The sequence below is a fragment of the Lissotriton helveticus genome, chromosome 9 (genome assembly GCF_964261635.1).
Source record: "Lissotriton helveticus chromosome 9, aLisHel1.1, whole genome shotgun sequence".
NCBI lineage: Eukaryota > Metazoa > Chordata > Amphibia > Caudata > Salamandridae > Lissotriton > Lissotriton helveticus.
Window position 1 is genome coordinate 74,788,351 of NC_136070.1, and position 17,873 is coordinate 74,806,223.

The 17,873-nt window shown below is 45.4% G+C and overlaps 1 protein-coding gene across 1 annotated transcript in view; it reads right to left on the reverse strand.

Annotated features, from left to right (window-relative positions):
* Positions 1–17,873, reverse strand: part of CDAN1 (codanin 1) — a 205,490-nt gene that overhangs the window by 96,783 nt on the left and 90,834 nt on the right. The window contains exons 8-10 of the mRNA XM_078659513.1: positions 5,889–5,998; positions 3,971–4,060; positions 3,688–3,763 (exon numbers count right to left, since the gene is read on the reverse strand). Of these exons, the coding sequence (XP_078515639.1) occupies positions 3,688–3,763; positions 3,971–4,060; positions 5,889–5,998 (276 nt within the window). The remainder of the gene's footprint in view (positions 1–3,687; positions 3,764–3,970; positions 4,061–5,888; positions 5,999–17,873) is intronic.

The following is a 17,873-nucleotide window of genomic DNA, read 5'->3' on the forward strand; positions in this document are numbered from 1 at the left end:
TCCCGTTTTAGCAGATCTACACTGTCCGCTCACAAAGGGATCACCACTGCTGGTTTGCGAGTGCAGTAAATATGTGTGCCGAGATCGATCTACATATCCACATCAAACATGTAAAAGTATCTAGTAGGCCTTCATCGCTTTATTCGGAGGTGGTCGCAAAAAGCCTGCTGCTTTATAAATATCAATCCAGCTGGAGCTTTTGTGATCATTGGCAAATGTACTTTTGATGTGAATGATTAACACATTAGTTGTATCACAAAAGGAAGACCTGGGCTTAATTCAATGAGTGGCCTTCAGAACACTTGACAATAATATGCTTACTTTGCCAAGGACTAATTGCTGGAGCTTTAAAGGGACATAAATGGACACCACTAACATTTTCAGTTCATGCCATGCCTCTGAGTCCACTGCACAGGAAACCTGGGAATCTACCCAACTGGAATACAAAGTAGCATCTTTGCTGAGACGCACATGGCCATCTATCTAAATAGTGCCAATACTGGAGACCTAACCGAGCTTTAGCCCCATCTGCTAGTTTGAATGAGTGCCACTTTGGTGATGTATGATGGTTTATGCTATTTCCTCACTTAGATATTGATCCAACAAGCAAGGGGTATAGTGGTTGTAGGTCACTATGTAGATTACCACCACATTGTGCCATGACTACATTGACCAGGGTAGTAGATAATGTAATTTGCCAATGCATTGGTACTTCTACATGGACAACATATCTTGATTTACCCTAGACCTAAAACCAAACAATGTAATGTGCCTTAACTCTTACCTCAACTCTAACACATTACTCACCTTAACGATATGTGTCTACCTATGCCCAAGCCTAACTTTAGACCTAATATTAAACTAAGTATAAACCTAGTATATTCCTCAATATTAGCCTGGCTCTAAATATATCTCTCACCCTTACCATTAACCTAACTCTGCACTTTACAATACCATGTGCCCATCTCTAAACGTAAGTATTGTGAAGAAGCAGACCAGGATATTCAGTTGAGGAGCAGTTTATTTGCCCAACAGGAAAACAAGTCGTTCACATCCAAGACCATGTAGCAACTGACTCTCACAAGAAACATTCTCAGATGACATGGTTGCATTCCCAACATGGAATGTACATAATTAAAGGCAAAGATACAACACATCTCCCTTATTATAATAATCAAATGTGTGAGAACAAAAGAAAAGAAAACTAGAGAAGAAGAAAAGAAACAAGCAGGAAATAATGAACAGAAGAAATAAACAAATTCACTGAATTAATCCTGAAAGATTTAAATTCACTTTGTGTAGTAATTCTGTAGGTACAAAGGTGGTCTCCTGACTCTCGAGTTTGTGGGAACAGGAACAGGTTTTATATTAACAGTACCATCAACAGTTCCATCAACAGTTCTATCAACAGAATCAGGTTTCACATTATCATCACCCCCTTCTACACACCTTGACAAACGTGACATGCTCCAAACATCTCCCCCAGCAAGCATAACAACATTTCTCATGACCTTCACGATCCGCCTAGGCCCGAAGAACTTCGACTCACCCTTAGGGGACCAAACTGCCTTCTTGATAAAAACAAAATCACCTACTTTCCAAGAAGAATCCTTTGCCCCCTTCAAGACGTCAAATCTGCGTTTGTACTTGTTCTGATAATCACTTACTCTAACATCTTTGAGCACAGACCCTCTATCTTTGACAGATAACCACAAAGGATTAAGTTTAGAACCTGCAACTCTACCTTTGAGTCTCTTGAATGGTGAAATACCAGTTACACTATTGGGAGTGTTTCTGTGTGCCCAGAGTTTCTCTCTGAGAATGGGTTTCAATGGAAGTCTCCTCTCTAAAGCAGTCTGGGCACATGCCCTAATCAGTCTATTCATGCTTTCCACCAAGCCATTTGCCTGCAGAGAATAAAGAGCAGTTCTATGATGTGTGATGGATAGATCCTTGAGAAAATCAGACATCTCCTGGGAGGTGAATTGGACGCCATTATCAGAGACTAAAATGTCAGGTATCCCTTCACAGGTAAAAGCATCCTTCAAAAACTCAATGACATTTTTACTCAGAACACTTGCCATGCAAGAAGCCGACAACCACTTCGAAGTGTAATCGACAAGAACAACAACAAATCTCTCAGAGGGTCCAAGGTTCTCAAAAGGTCCAATAATATCAATAGCAAGTTTGGACCAAGGACGTTCAGGTAAAGCAATGGGAGAAAGAGGAGGGGTGTTCACCTTCTTAGATTTATCATTACCCGCACAAATGTGGCAGTCCTTAACAACACTCTCAACTTCATGATCTAACTCAGGCCACCAGTACGACTCCCTGACTCTTGCCTTGAAAATCTATCTCACGCAGGGTTCTCAATCTCCTGTTGGGCCCATCTTTGCCAGTATTGTGAAGAAGCAGACCAGGATATTCAGTTGAGGAGCAGTTTATTTGCCCAACAGGAAAACAAGTCGTTCACATCCAAGACCATGTAGCAACTGACTCTCACAAGAAACATTCTCAGATGACATGGTTGCATTCCCAACATGGAATGTACATAATTAAAGGCAAAGATACAACAGTAAGCTTGCTCCTTATCCCAAACCCAATCATAAACTCAACACTTCCTCTTGGCACTAACTCTTACCCGTCCCATCACTAAGCCTAAACTAATCAGTTTCAATACATTTTTACTAATCACACAGTAAGTAGAAGTAGTGGTATTCTGCCTAGTGGTAGGCTTCTTTTTCATTGCATAATGATGTTGCAAATTCGATGTACAAGGTGTGCTCTGGGAAAGTTAATAAAAGATTAAACCACCTTCCATTGCTTCTCGATTGTTACAGATGTAGAACGAAATAGCTGCCTTGTTTTTCATCAAAACCAAAGAAAGAGAGAGTTCCTCGACAAAGGTAAAGCTGAAGATCAACTGGTGTATGTGAAGCTAAGAGCAGCAAGGTGGGTACACTAGATGAGCCAGGTGGTCCCGGATGATCAAGTAAAACTGCAGTTAGATACAATTTGTGTATAATGACTCAATCTGATCAATTTTTTATCATGCACAGGAGCAAAGTTGGAGGATCCAGTACGATGGTATCCTCAACATAAAACAACCATGAACATAAAACAACCATGACAAACTAAAAAGAAGTTGTATGCAAAGTGAAGGAAAGAAGAGCATGCTGCAGTCCTAGTAGTGCAGACCACGGCCCAGCAAGGAGCTCTTGAATGCAGAATGCACAGATATGGCAGTGTATCTGAAGACTGGCAAAGAGAAGTGTAAATCGGTGGAAGGGTTGTACAAGAGTTGATTGCAAGGGCCTAGAAAGAAGATGTGGTCTCCATAAGCGGCAGTGCCAACCCTTGTAAGGATCAGAATTTTTGTATAATAGGAGAGGGGCGGTCCTGTTGCCACATAAACAAGAGTTCCAGTATGCATAGACTGAAGTTAACTAATTTGTATGCAACTTGATTAAAATATGTATTAAATATATGATTGCATCTACCAAATTTCTCTATAATAGGTTAGAATCCCAGCAGACTGAGACGGCCTTTCATTCACCGTAACCTGCTGAAAAGGAGCACTATTAAAATATGTAGGACTGCCTATAATTTTAAAGTCAATATCAACAAATGAATCCTAGTTCGTAGGCTTGTACCTAGTGTAGATGACAAATGTGTACAGAGAGTTACCTGGATAAGCTGTTTCTGGAACAGTCTGGCAAAGTGGCTATGGTTATACGTTGCAGAGAGATTGCTCATCATTGCCCTTAAAGAAAGAGAATACATTGGAAAATATTGAGAATGCTTAAAAAATGCAACTAAATAATTTGAAAGGAAGCGCTCACACTTTGGAAAGAGCTTTTAATTTGAATCAAACTCGAGGGTGAGATTTTCTTGTCAACAGGATATTAAAAATAAAGATGGTTCACAACTGCGATACAGCAGGTTATTGAGGTGAAACAGAGATCCTTACCTAATTCTGAGGCCTAAACCAGTCTCAAAGTTCCAGTCTGGCTGCTCATGGTTGTCCTCCCAGTCACGCAGCAGTTCATAGAAGACATCCCTGTAGAAGAAAATAGAAAAAGTGGGCAATGCGCTATCGAAGGACAGGAACAGCGACAACAGAAGAGCTTGGATGAATTTGACCACGTTCTGGAAGTGACGAACCCAACCATCACTGTTGAACTGAAGGTTAAAACAGTATCATTGCTTTCCAGCACCCCACTTTGCCACAAGATAGTCATTTTCCACAAAGACATTTTTTTCCCACAAAGACATTTTTTTCCTTTTGTAGCTTTACATACGTATGGCATCCTTTCACCTTAAAAATAACAAATCATCATCGTAGAATTGGTAATGTTTTCAGAAACACTCAAATAGCATCAAAATGCCTTCAGGTTGTGGTAGGTCAGGTTTGCAAGCAGGGTCAAAATTATCAATGAAGAAATCGCTTGGTAGGCTGTGAGATGTAGTTCACCAAAGGCTTCACAGACCAGACCTTTTAAGCTGCAGGAACAAATGGATGGATTGGCAATGGGGAATTTCGGTCAGAGGGTGCCTCAAAGTAAATTTAATCCTCAACAGACTATTTTCTTAAACTGGTAAACCTGACGTCCATATTAGATCGAAGGTCTCGCGATGTGTTCTGTGTACAGACATGGATCTTAAGGTATGCAGCGATTGTGTGGACTGTCGCATATGTGTACAGCCCTGGTACTCACCTATTGACTTTCCACTGGACCTCCTTCCTCTTAGGGACAGTGCAGGAGGTTCCAGACAACCATCGTTTCCTTAAACCACAAATTTGTTTACGCACTGGTTCATCTTACTGCTCATGGGGATCCAGTAAAAAGGGATCTCCACATGGATATCTGCCGCTGGGTCCCACAGCAGAATCCTGGACTACAGGAGCCTATTACCAAGTCAAAGACCCACACATGTGTCATTAATTTTGAATGGGTTTTTTCACAACTTTAACATGTGACAAATGGAATATGTGATGGTTCCTAGAAAACCAGTGCTTCCTATTAATAACTAATAAATTCACTCACTCGTGATGGAGGTTATGAGGTACGCACTCTAGAAAGGAAACCTCAGCAATGTTAATGAAATTGATTCAATGCATCAGGTTCTCCACATGGGTATCTCAACTTACCAGAAAATTAATTAATTGCAACAATTTGCTATAGACAAACACTATAAGAAATAAAAATGTTCCAGTTGCAAACTTGTGAAAAAGTAAATACAAGTAGATAGACAGTGTACACCGGTCTTGGGGTAGGAAGAAGATTGGGCATGCACAGATACAAAAGAAAAACGGCAGGACAGTGCTATAAATAAATCTGTAGTACAGGTAAAACTACTTGTTATTTAAGGCCTGGTAGGAAGTGGGAGAAGGGTTTTGGAGGCTTTCCCTTGTAACGAAAGGACTAAATAGGTCTAGTCAGGGTTTTTTACCACCCTCCCGAATGTAAATCATTACATTACACTAATAGTTAATTATAAAATATAAAAAAGAATGCTGGTTCTAACAAATTTCTAGGGTAAGCTCTTTTAATAAAAAGATAACAGAAATAAGGCAATAGCTAATTGCCATGAAAACTGGTTTGGTCAGAGATTTGCATTAAAACAAAAATAAGGTGTGAGCCTACAGATCTGTGTAGCTTTCGGAGTTAAGAAATGCCTTTCTCTACTGACTTGCTTTACCCAAGTCTCTTGTCAGCTCTTGAATGAAACCAAGAGGCCAGAGTAATTATATAAGTTGAAGCCTGGAATGTCTTCTCTTGAACTAAATAAAAATTGGTTACATACTTTACAGAAGGCTTATGCCTAGAATGTGGCAGCAAACCATTCTGGTTAGCTGTCCATGAATAGAATAAAAAGTCTTTTACCTTTGCTTCTTAAAGATGTGAAAAGCCCGGTCACTCTGGAAGTTCGAACGGTTATCGGTTTCAGGCTGAAAAGAAACTGACTGTATGTAGGAAGGCATCAGAAGAGAAACCTGAAAAAAAAATATTAGCAATGTTATTAAGGTGCGCTTCTAGAGAGATTCGGGTATGTTAGAAGTACAGCATAAAATGCTGCGCAATGTAGCAAAAAGTGGGCAAAACAAGCTAAATTGGCATGATCAAAGCAGAACATAATACGCTAAATGGACATAAAGAAAGCTGGTAAAGAAGTGCTTTCTGGTCATAATGAAGACAGACTATGATGTGCTAACCAGGTCTTTTAGAAACCTGCCAAGCCAGAATGTGCTCACTACGCGGAATGGACATTATCCACGAGGTGCTGGGTATCCATAACAGAAACTAACACCAGTGAGGTAAATGAGTGTAATAAAAACTACGCTTGGGTGTGCTGATTGAGCAAAAGGTATGCACACCATTAAGTGCCACCTGGGCAACCTGGAACTTAATGTTAAGGTTAATGACGTGCCAACTGGCATAAATGAAACTGTGCATAAAGTTAACTGTCCATTATATGCTAACTGGGAATAATAGGGATGATGTGCTAAATAGGTAAAATGTACACCAATCAAGATGCATGCACAGGTGGAACCTGCCAATGATGGGCTGAATTTGAATAATGTAACAGGCTATTTTATGCTAATTGGACACAACATTATGCTGTTAAACAGTCTAGTAATTTTCATCTTAGCTTCTGAAATGAATCATTACCTACCATAGGTCTGAGAACTATTGATCAGCAAAATATTTTCGATGGGCTGTATGGGGGTTTTCGCCAAATCGTCAAACCCCCCTCCCCTCTTCTTGTGTAGTGGTGCGTGAAGTTGAACAGTTACTTCTTGCGACCGTCACATTTCTATTCTATGTGGTTATTTAAGCTTTAGTGTGAAAACTAGAACTTTGCCATGGATTTAGCATTACATGAATCTTTCCCATGCCTGAGAAACATTGCAGAAAATAATTTTTTGGTGCTGATGTGTAACATTTAACTTGTACAAGAATAAAAACTGGAGTACCTTTCCCTTGCCAGAGTGTCAAAAGGTACTTGCGAGTATGTCACGAGAAACTGTGGAGAACGCTCGAAGGGATGGGAGTCGAAGCGGCCCTAGTACAAGTGGTAAGATGATTATATTCGAATGCTAGAGCCAGGGTAAGGTTTGGACCTAACGGAGAAGACACCACTTCATTCAGCGTAGAAAGGGGGGTTAGGCAGGGCTGCGTCCTGGCACCCTTCTTATTCACTCTGTACACAAACGGTTTAGAGCGGGTGATGCTTGAGGGGTGTCAGGATCTGCCTCAGGTACAAAATAGACAGATACTGACCCTACTCTACGCCGATGATGCTGTGATAATGGCCCGAACATCAATAGAGCTACAGCGGGCTCTGCATCAATACAACGAATATAAGGAAAGTCTTGACCTAAAGATAAATGCCACAAAAACGTATACAATGGCCTGTGGGAAAGCTACCAGGAAAGAGAAATCTATTTTTATTGGTAGCGGTAAACTTGAATACACAAAATCATATCCATATCTGGGTATTCTCATGGATAATAGGGGTTCCTGGCAGGAGGCCATAAGGGCAAAGAAACGCTTATTTATGAAATCCACGACTGCTCTTGTAAATTTCGCCCAGAAGTTAGGAAAAAGACCATCTTTGGAACTGATAAAGATATACGAGGCCAAATGCGTAATTGCAGTTTTATAAGGGGCAGGGATTTGGGGATATTGTAATGTATCAGTAATACAAAAAGTAGAAAACGCTTTCATCCGCTATGTATTGGCAGTCCCGTCCTCTACTTCAACGTTTGTCTGCCATTCAGAGCTGGGACTGCAGTATATAACGGATAAAATAAGAGTCCAGCCACCCTTATTGTGGCATCGTATTTGGACGTCAATAAAGACAACTTTTAATCAAAGCGTTATAAGCGATTCCCTTAAACTAGAGAAAGCCCTAGATATTAGATGGCTGAAATATATTAAAGATTTTATGATGGACTTGGGACAGCCTGAGTATTTCAGTAATTCATCAAAGCTGAATAGCATTTCCAGAAAAGATTTAAAAAAACAGTGTATGCTTCACATGGAAGAGTTAAGATGTGTAAGTGAAGCTCACATGTCCACAGTTCGCCAAAACCAGTTGATTCTTTCCACCTTAGGAATGCAACCATATCGGACTTATCAGTTAACTAGATATGAAAGATTCGTATTGGTCAGATTTAGACTAGAATGCTTTTATCATTTAGTGTCGTTTCCTGTAATAAACGATTGGTCAAGAAACTTAGGACCATGCCCATGTGATGGGGTTGCAGCCCAATCAACAATACACATTGTGTTATTTTGCAAATATTATGAGGTATACAGAAAAAGATGGATTATCCCAATCTTGAAAACGTGGGGTCTGAGGCAATGTCGCCCGGCTTACTTTGCACTCCAATTATTGGAGAATGACTGTTATGCAAAAAATATAGCATTATTTTTAAAAGCGGTTATCAAATCACAGAAAAATGTAATACTTTTTATAACAAGCATTTACAATGCAATGGTCTCGGCATCATTAAAGGTAGAGCTATTGGCATTGCTCATGACATTTCTTTTTTTTCTTTAAATCATAAATAAATGGCATTGTCATTTACATTGTCAATACACACCACTCTGCACTCAACTGCACTCACCTGCACTGCACTGCACTCACCTGCACTGCACTCACCTGCACTGCACTGCACTCACCTGCACTGCACTCACCTGCACTGCACTCACCTGCACTGCACTCACCTGCACTGCACTCACCTGCACTGCACTGCACTGCACTCACCTGCACTGCACTGCACTCACCTGCTCTGCACTCACCTGCCCTGCACTGCACTCACCTGCACTGCACTGCACTCACCTGCACTGCACTGCACTCACCTGCACTGCACTCACCTGCACTGCACTCACCTGCACTGCACTGCACTGCACTCAACTGCACTCACCTGCACTGCACTCACCTGCACTGCACTCACCTGCACTGCACTGCACTCACCTGCACTGCACTGCACTCACCTGCGCTGCACTCACCTGCACTGCACTGCACTGCACTCACCTGCACTGCACTGCACTCACCTGCACTCACCTGCACTGCACTCACCTGCACTGCACTCACCTGCACTGCACTGCACTCACCTGCACTGCACTACACTCACCTGCACTCACCTGCACTGCACTCACCTGCACTGCACTCACCTGCACTGCACTCACCTGCACTGCACTCACCTGCACTGCACTCACCTGCACTGCACTGCACTCACCTGCAAGGCACTCACCTGCACTGCACTCACCTGTACTGCACTCACCTGCACGCCACTGCACTCACCTGCACTGCACTCACCTGCATGCCACTGCACTCACCTGCACTGCACTCACCTGCACTGCACTGCACTCACCTGCACTGCACTCACCTGCACTGCACTCACCTGCACTGCACTGCACTCACCTGCACTCACCTGCACTGCACTGCACTCACCTGCACTGCACTCACCTGCACTGCACTCACCTGCACTGCACTCACCTGCACTGCACTCACCTACACTGCACTGCACTCACCTGCACTCACCTGCACTGCACTCACCTGCACTGCACTCACCTGCACTGCACTCACCTGCACTGCACTGCACTCCACTGCACTGCACTCCACTCCACTGCACTCACCTGCACTGCACTCACCTGCACTGCACTGCACTGCACCTGCACTGCACTGCACTCACCTGCACTGCACTCACCTGCACTGCACTGCACTCACCTGCACTGCACGCACTGCACTCACCTGCACTGCACTCACCTGCACTGCACTGCACTCACCTGCACTGCACTGCACTCACCTGCACTGCACTCACCTGCACTCACCTGCACTGCACTGCACTCCACTCCAGTGCAGTGTGCACTGCACTCACCTGCACTGCACTCCACTGCACTCCACTGCACTGCACTCCACTGCACTCACCTGCACTGCACTGCACTCACCTGCACTGCACTGCACTCACCTGCACTGCACTGCACTCACCTGCACTGCACTCACCTGCACTGCACTCACCTGCACTGCACTGCACTCACCTGCACTGCACTCACCTGCACTGCACTGCACTCACCTGCACTGCACTGCACTCACCTGCACTGCACTGCACTCACCTGCACTGCACTGCACTCACCTGCACTGCACTGCACTCACCTGCACTGCACTGCACTCACGTGCACTGCACTGCACTCACCTGCACTGCACTCACCTGCGCTGCACTCACCTGCACTGCACTCACCTGCACTGCACTCACCTGCACTGCACTGCACCGCACTGCACTCACCTGCACTGCACTGCACTCACCTGCACTGCACTGCACTCACCTGCATTGCACTGTACTGCACTCACCTGCACTGCACTCACCTGCACTGCACTGCACTCACCTGCACTGCACTCACCTGCACTGCACTCACCTGCACTGCACTCACCTGCACTGCACTCACCTGCACTGCACTGCACTCACCTGTACTGCACTCACCTGCACTGCACTCACCTGCACTGCACTGCACTCACCTGCACTCACCTGCACTGCACTGCACATACCTGCACTGCACTCTGCACTCACTACTCTGCACTCACTACTCTGCACTCTGCACTCTGCACTCACTACTCTGCACTCTGCACTCTGCACTCACTACTCTGCACTCACTACTCTGCACTCACTACTCTGCACTCTGCACTCTGCACTCACTACTCTGCACTCTGCACTCTGCACTCTGCACTCACTACTCTGCACTCACTACTCTGCACTCACTACTCTGCACTCTGCACTCTGCACTCACTACTCTGCACTCTGCACTCTGCACTCACTACTCTGCACTCACTTCTCACTACTCTGCACTCACTACTCTGCACTCACTACTCTGCACTCACTACTCACTACTCTGCACTCACTACTCTGCACTCACTACTCACTACTCTGCATTCACTACTCACTACTCTGCACTCACTACTCTGCACTCACTACTCTGCACTCACTACTCTGCACTCACTACTCTGCACTCACTACTCACTACTCTGCACTCACTACTCACTACTCTGCACTCACTACTCACTACTCTGCACTCACTACTCTGCACTCACTACTCTGCACTCACTACTCACTACTCTGCACTCACTACTCACTACTCTGCACTCACTACTCTGCACTCACTACTCTGCACTCACTACTCTGCACTCACTACTCTGCACTCACTACTCTGCACTCACTACTCTGCACTCACTACTCACTACTCTGCACTCACTACTCACTACTCTGCACTCACTACTCACTACTCTGCACTCACTACTCTGCACTCACTACTCTGCACTCACTACTCTGCACTCACTACTCTGCACTCACTACTCTGCACTCACTACTCACTACTCTGCACTCACTACTCACTACTCTGCACTCACTACTCACTACTCTCCACTCACTACTCTGCACTCACTACTCTGCACTCACTACTCTGCACTCACTACTCACTACTCTGCACTCACTACTCACTACTCTGCACTCACTACTCACTACTCTGCACTCACTACTCACTACTCTGCACTCACTACTCTGCACTCACTACTCTGCACTCACTACTCTGCACTCACTACTCTGCACTCACTACTCTGCACACTCACTACTCTGCACTCACTACTCTGCACTCACTACTCTGCACACTCACTACTCTGCACTCACTACTCTGCACTCACTACTCTGCACTCACTACTCTGCACTCACTACTCTGCACTCACTACTCTGCACTCACTACTCTGCACTCACTACTCTGCGCACTCACTACTCTGCGCACTCACTACTCTGCGCACTCACTACTCTGCGCACTCACTACTCTGCGCACTCACTCATCTGCACTCACTCATCTGCACTCACTCATCTGCACACTCACTCATCTGCACTCACTACTCTGCACACTCTCTCTGCACACTCTCTCTGCACACTCTCTCTGCACACTCTCTCTGCACACTCTCTCTGCACACTCTCTCTGCACACTCTCTCTGCACACTCACTCTGCACACTCACTCTGCACACTCACTCTGCACACTCACTCTGCACTCACTACTCTGCACTCACTACTCTGCACTCACTACTCTGCACTCTGCACACCGCTGATATCACGGAATCTTCCACCACACTTTCTAAAACTCTATAGTCCGAAGCATAATAGGCACAGAACCAAAAGAAGGGTAGACATTGCTTAAAATAATCTTATTGTATTTATGAGAAGCAAAAGCGAGACTGTGAAATGTGCTGAATATCAGTTTGTTACGAATCAACAGAGTGGAGTTAGAGAACCAAGAAATAGTAATTTAGAATCCGGGTTAGAAGGAGTAGTAATCACAAGCTGAGGATCAACGGGCGCGAAACAGCGTGGTGGGCGCGCAGGAGACGCAGATCAACGGGCGCGAAACAGCGTGGTGGGCGCGCAGGAGACGCAGCGTGAGCGTGCACATCAGCTGAAGATCGCCGGAGAAGACACCGAGCCTGCCTGCTGCCGTGACTGACCCCCTGCAGAGGGAAAGAGCCCGGTGAGTGGGGGTAGAAGGGGGGGGGGCGGCAGAGAGGGAGTGGGCAGAGAGGGAGGCTGTGTGTGTGTGTGTGTGCGTGTGTGTGTGCGTGCATGTGTCTGTCTGTGTCTGTCTGGTGTGTGCCTGCCTGCCTTTGTGTGTGCGCGTCCACAGACCCTGGTCGGCTCGTGCACCGCTCTGTACTCCCTTGCGAGCTTACATGGCGACAATAGTTCTCGTTGCCGAGACCTAAAAAGCATTGTAAGATGTTGAAATAGAGTGCGGCGTGCCGTGTGAGAACAATGTAGTAAGGAAAACAAGGGGACTCTAATAAGTGAACCTGGGGTTGACTAATGTTTTAGAAAAACAATGGTTCTTATGTGGCCATAAAAGGTCCTTGGTAGGAAGCAGTGTCAGAATTTGTGACTGCCCTAGAGTCGAGATAGGTAATAAATATCTCAGGGACGATAAGTAATATGAACAGCCTGTGCGCCTGTAAACACTGGTGCTCACACGAGCTGCTCCTAGAACTAGTGAAACGACAAGTCCTCGAAGAGCGCACTCGGACTGGACACTGCTTTGGTGGGGAAGAGATGCAGAACATAAATCAGTTTGAAGGCCGCCCGAAACACACCAGTGCTGGTGCAAAACCGCGGTATGTTAGGAATCTGAATAAACTGCGACATACGTGCAAACCTGCACTCCAGACCACTGAATGGAAAGGCACATAGTTGTGTAGATCTCACAAAGGAACCAACTGGATAAACACGAAAAAGATGTAGAAGGTGCAGCCACCATTGTTGCTGATTAGGAGCGGCAGATGTTGAAATAGAGCTAGGCGGGCTGCGTGGCTGCCCTTGTTGAAGATTACGTGTAGCGTGCTGTACTACTGTAAAAAAATGCTAATGAATACCAAAAAAAAAACCATAAAAGCGGGCTCCTGTCAAAATATTAAGCATGCCGCCAGTGTTGTTAATATGAAAGCTGGTGCAGTGCGAAAACCTAAAGCACGACGCCCGGGGCGGGCCAGAGATGAGGAGCAGGGAGTGGAAAAGCAGGTGTCCTTGTAGGAAAGCATGTCGTATGTGCAATAGGAGAATAGGGAACACTTTCTGGGGTGACTGGTGAAGTAGCAACCCTGAATGGGGGTAGGAGGGAAAGAAGCAACACCGACCGTGGGGGGTTGGGGGTTAGGAAGAAGCAATACACACTGGGTGGGAAGGGAAGAAGCAACGCATGCAGGGGGTGGGAGGGGAAAGCAGAGGAAAGAAGACAATAAATAACAAGCAACCAGTAAACGTGTCCGTCCTAGATAAACAAACGCATTTTAAAACAAGAGGTGCTAATGCTACCTGCTGTGCGTCTGAGATGCCACGGAGTGCTAGCGGAAGAAACGATCGCTATTGTAAACAAGCTGAGGATCAACGGGCGCGCACGACGCAGCGTGGGCGTGCACATCAGCTGAAGATCGCCGGAGAAGACACAAGTCTGCCTTCTGCCGTGACTGACCCGATGCGGAGGGAAAGAGCCCGGTGAGTGGGGGGGGGGGCAGAGAGAGAGAGAGTGTGAGAGTGTGTGTGTGTGTGTGTGTGTGTGTGTGTGTGTGCATGCATGCATGCATGCGTGCGTGCGTGTGTCTGTCTGTCTGTGTGTGTGTCTGGCGCATGCCTGCCTGCCTGCCTGCCTTTGTGCGCGTTCACAGACCCTGGTCGGCTCGTCCACCTCTCTGTAGTCCCTTGCTAGCTTACTAGGCGACAATAGTTCTCGTTGCCGAGACCTAAAAAGGACGTGTATATTTTGTATAAAGCATTTTTGTAAAATATGAATTTGCTTAGAAGAAATGACTTTAGCATTGTATTGGAAATATGTGATTTTTTTTATAATACAATGGATGGTTCCCTTTTAAAACTAAAGATTCTAAATATTTATATTCTGTATTTGTATGCTCTGCTTTTATGATTTTTAAGTCTTGAAAAGAAACTGAATAAAGTGAATTTGATTTGATACTTGCGAGTTACTCGGGAATTCAGGCAGTGCCCGAAGAGCTGGTCTGAAAGGTCCGTCGGTGGGCCAGTTTAATTGTCCGCTGGGCTGGGTTTCACTTTTAATTTCCCAGATACTAAAACAAACATCGCCTGCCGCAAGCTTAAATCCATGTAGTCTTACACACCTTGCAAAACACTTAAACAGCGCGTCTTTACAAGTTCAAAACAGCACTAATCTGCAAACATGGGACACTTTTTGGCTATCTGAAACACTAATGGGGACCACTTTTATTTTGGTACTCGGGCGATTTCCTGCCCCAGTCCCCACCAGTCAACTAGCAACTAAAAAGCTTGACAAAACCACTTGTGAGAAACATATCAGTAAATGTAGGGAAAAAAACTACACTCACATATAGGAGAAAGGAATGTTAGAAAATACGCAAAGTGTGTGAAGGGCAATAATCGTAACTTCGCTTGTTGCAGAAAAAAACCTTGGCGCGTCCCTATTCTTATGCCTCAGTCTCCTTCCTCTAATGCTTCAAAGCACTTAGTATCTCAGGCTATAGCATTTTATCACATCATCAGATTTAGATATGTCAGAATCTTTTAACCTATGAGCGGTCATATCTCCTCACAAAACACCTATGTTCAGACTTTAGCTGAGCTCATCTGGCCCTTATGCTCCTACTTTAGCTACTCTGCTGATCAGGTCTGGCCTCATCCAAGCCGTGATCTAGGCAGCAAGGAACTCTAGTCCACACCCTGCTAACCGCCCAAACTGAGCCATTCTCCTGCACCAGATGCCATTTTGAAAAATCAAAATGTTTAAACTTAATTTGGATCAGTCTCAACACGATTAAATATTATGTGCTTCTTTCACCTCTAAATCCTTAAAATAAATCTTACCAGAAAATGGTACCACATAATTCACTTTTGTTTGAATATGACTGACTATCTAATGCAGTGCCTTCAATATGCTCAGAGTCTGTCAGTCTGTCTACTGAGCACTCATGTACAACATATTACACCACATTTGAAAGAACCCCACTGGTGTCCTACTCACCAGGGGACATGCTTCAAAATCCAGTATTGCTGGTATTTTATATAAAAAGGGAGCATACTTAATTATTAAGAAATGGTCCCCTTATACCTCTGCAAATCTGTTAATTGAGTCATTTAAAAAGTAAAGGAAGAGCAGAGAGGATTTTTCTGTGGTGATTCCCAGTAACATTTTGACATTACTCATTCATTCCAATCCCAATCCCTTGAACTTCATTCATCACAGCCATTTGAATTCTATCTATATCTGTTCTAAGCTCTGTTTAAGTATCTGTTGCCAAAAGTATAAAGAGACCTCACAGCAAAAATATGTTATAGAAATCCTACATCATATCACGTTTTGCATACGCCGCAAGGTCTACATTCAACCTCTAGAGTTCAGATTCATATTTAGTTTATCTCCCATAGATTCCAAGACTGGCACTGAAGGGTGTGGAGTGAGTGAACACAAGGTAAACAGGTCAGTTTCACAGAGATGATGATGACATGTTTAACACTTAAAAAGACAGATCAGCAAATACAAACAGCACTGGTAGTGACCTCTTCATCTATGGATCTGATTGCCCAACCACAAAGACTAGACTCCCAGAGCAAACTACACACCACTGCCGGATGCTAGGCCACAAGAGGAGTTAAAGAAGAATAAAATGCAATGGGAGGAAGAAGCTGTACCAGTCCCTTCTTTGTTCATGATGTTGAAGCAAAAGAAACTTTTGAATCTGAGCAAGTAATAGTAGTCCTATGTCAGGACTTGAGGCGAGGATTAGGCTTTCTTTCTTCACTATATTTATATAGCAGCCATTTATTCAACCTTATACACAAACTGCAATTCCCATGAAACCTTGAAATAAAGTAAAGTAGAGTTAAGTGTTTTTCTTTTATTCACTTCTGTATGTTGCTATTCGTGCTCTAATGATAATAGTTTTTTTACTGCTATGCGATTGCGATGCTTGCGCGCTGTTTTCCTTCAAGTTTTGCAGCCTTAGCGCAATGCTTGCATTTCACTGTGCGCCTTATTAATTAAGGTTTGCCTTTACTGCCGCGGGAATGCTATGCGCTCCTGAGCGGCCACTGTTGGTCTGGCTCCCGCTGTGGGGTCATCCCGCCGCTAGATGCCGCTGTGGCGTGGGAGAGAAGCCAGCATGCGAGTATCAATTTCCTCACAGCAGGAAGGAAACTGCATGCCGATAGCCCACCAGAGCTTTTGCTGCCTGAGGAGAGACGCCCCAGCAGTGGTCTGTACCAACTATCGGATAGCTCTGATAAGCTCAATTTGCATCTGAAAGCACCGTTTTCATTTCAGGCGCCCTGCAGTGCAGGGTCAGTTTTCACTGTTCTCTCAATGCCCCTAACAGGGGTCCGAACCGGATATTCTAGGCCTAAGCTGCCTATTGGGACACGTTCCCAGGCCAGTCCCTATATATATTTTGCATTAGGGCGATGTGTCCCTGAATTCTGTGGCTGTCACCCAGCCCTTCTCCCCATCATAATAGCCTGTGCGCTGCCTAACTATTGGACCCTCCCTTGGTTCTGCAGTATTGCTGAGCCTTTGACCTGTAGTACCCGTACTACCGGCCTGCTAGCTGTGTACCCTGCCATGGAATTTGAGGAGGAGACCCACGGGTGGACGCGTCCATTTATAGAGCAGTATCAGCGGCCATGGCTCCCTTGGAGGAACGGCTCCCACACCAGTTAGCCCAGGCCTGCGCCAAAATATCAGGGTCCCTCCCTGCCCATATCCCCTCTCCCGACTCCCTGTGGGCCCCTAACCCTAATGACCAGGATCCAGTCCCAGCAAAGCCTAGCCGCAAAGCCTGTGTGGGCCTGGATGCCTTTGCCTGACAGATGAAGGCTTTCCTGGCAAGCAACCCCCTTTCCTCCCTCTCGGGGATGCTGTAGGTCCAGCCATTGATTCTCCTACACCAGCTCACCCCGATTAGAGATGCGGACGACGACCCCAGTCCTTCCAGACACTGGCTTCCCTCCCGCCCCTCCCAAGTTGCCCCGAGTGGACAGCGTACCGCCTCAGACATGTTCGACCCTGACGAGATTGCTTATCCTCGGTCCTCTGAATGAGCCCCGGCCGAGAAGGTCAGGTGTTAGGTGGCGGGCACATTCAGAGACCTCTGGAGAAAGAATCACGTAACTGTCTCCAGTCCGAGTGCCTGCGCCCCTCATTGGAGAGGAAGATGGCCCTTACGTCGGAAATTGACACACGCATGCCACCTTGGCGAAGTGAGCTAAAGAACGATGATGGATTCAACCCAGATATGTGACTAGGGGTGAGTGTCTGAAAGGTTTCAGCACTCC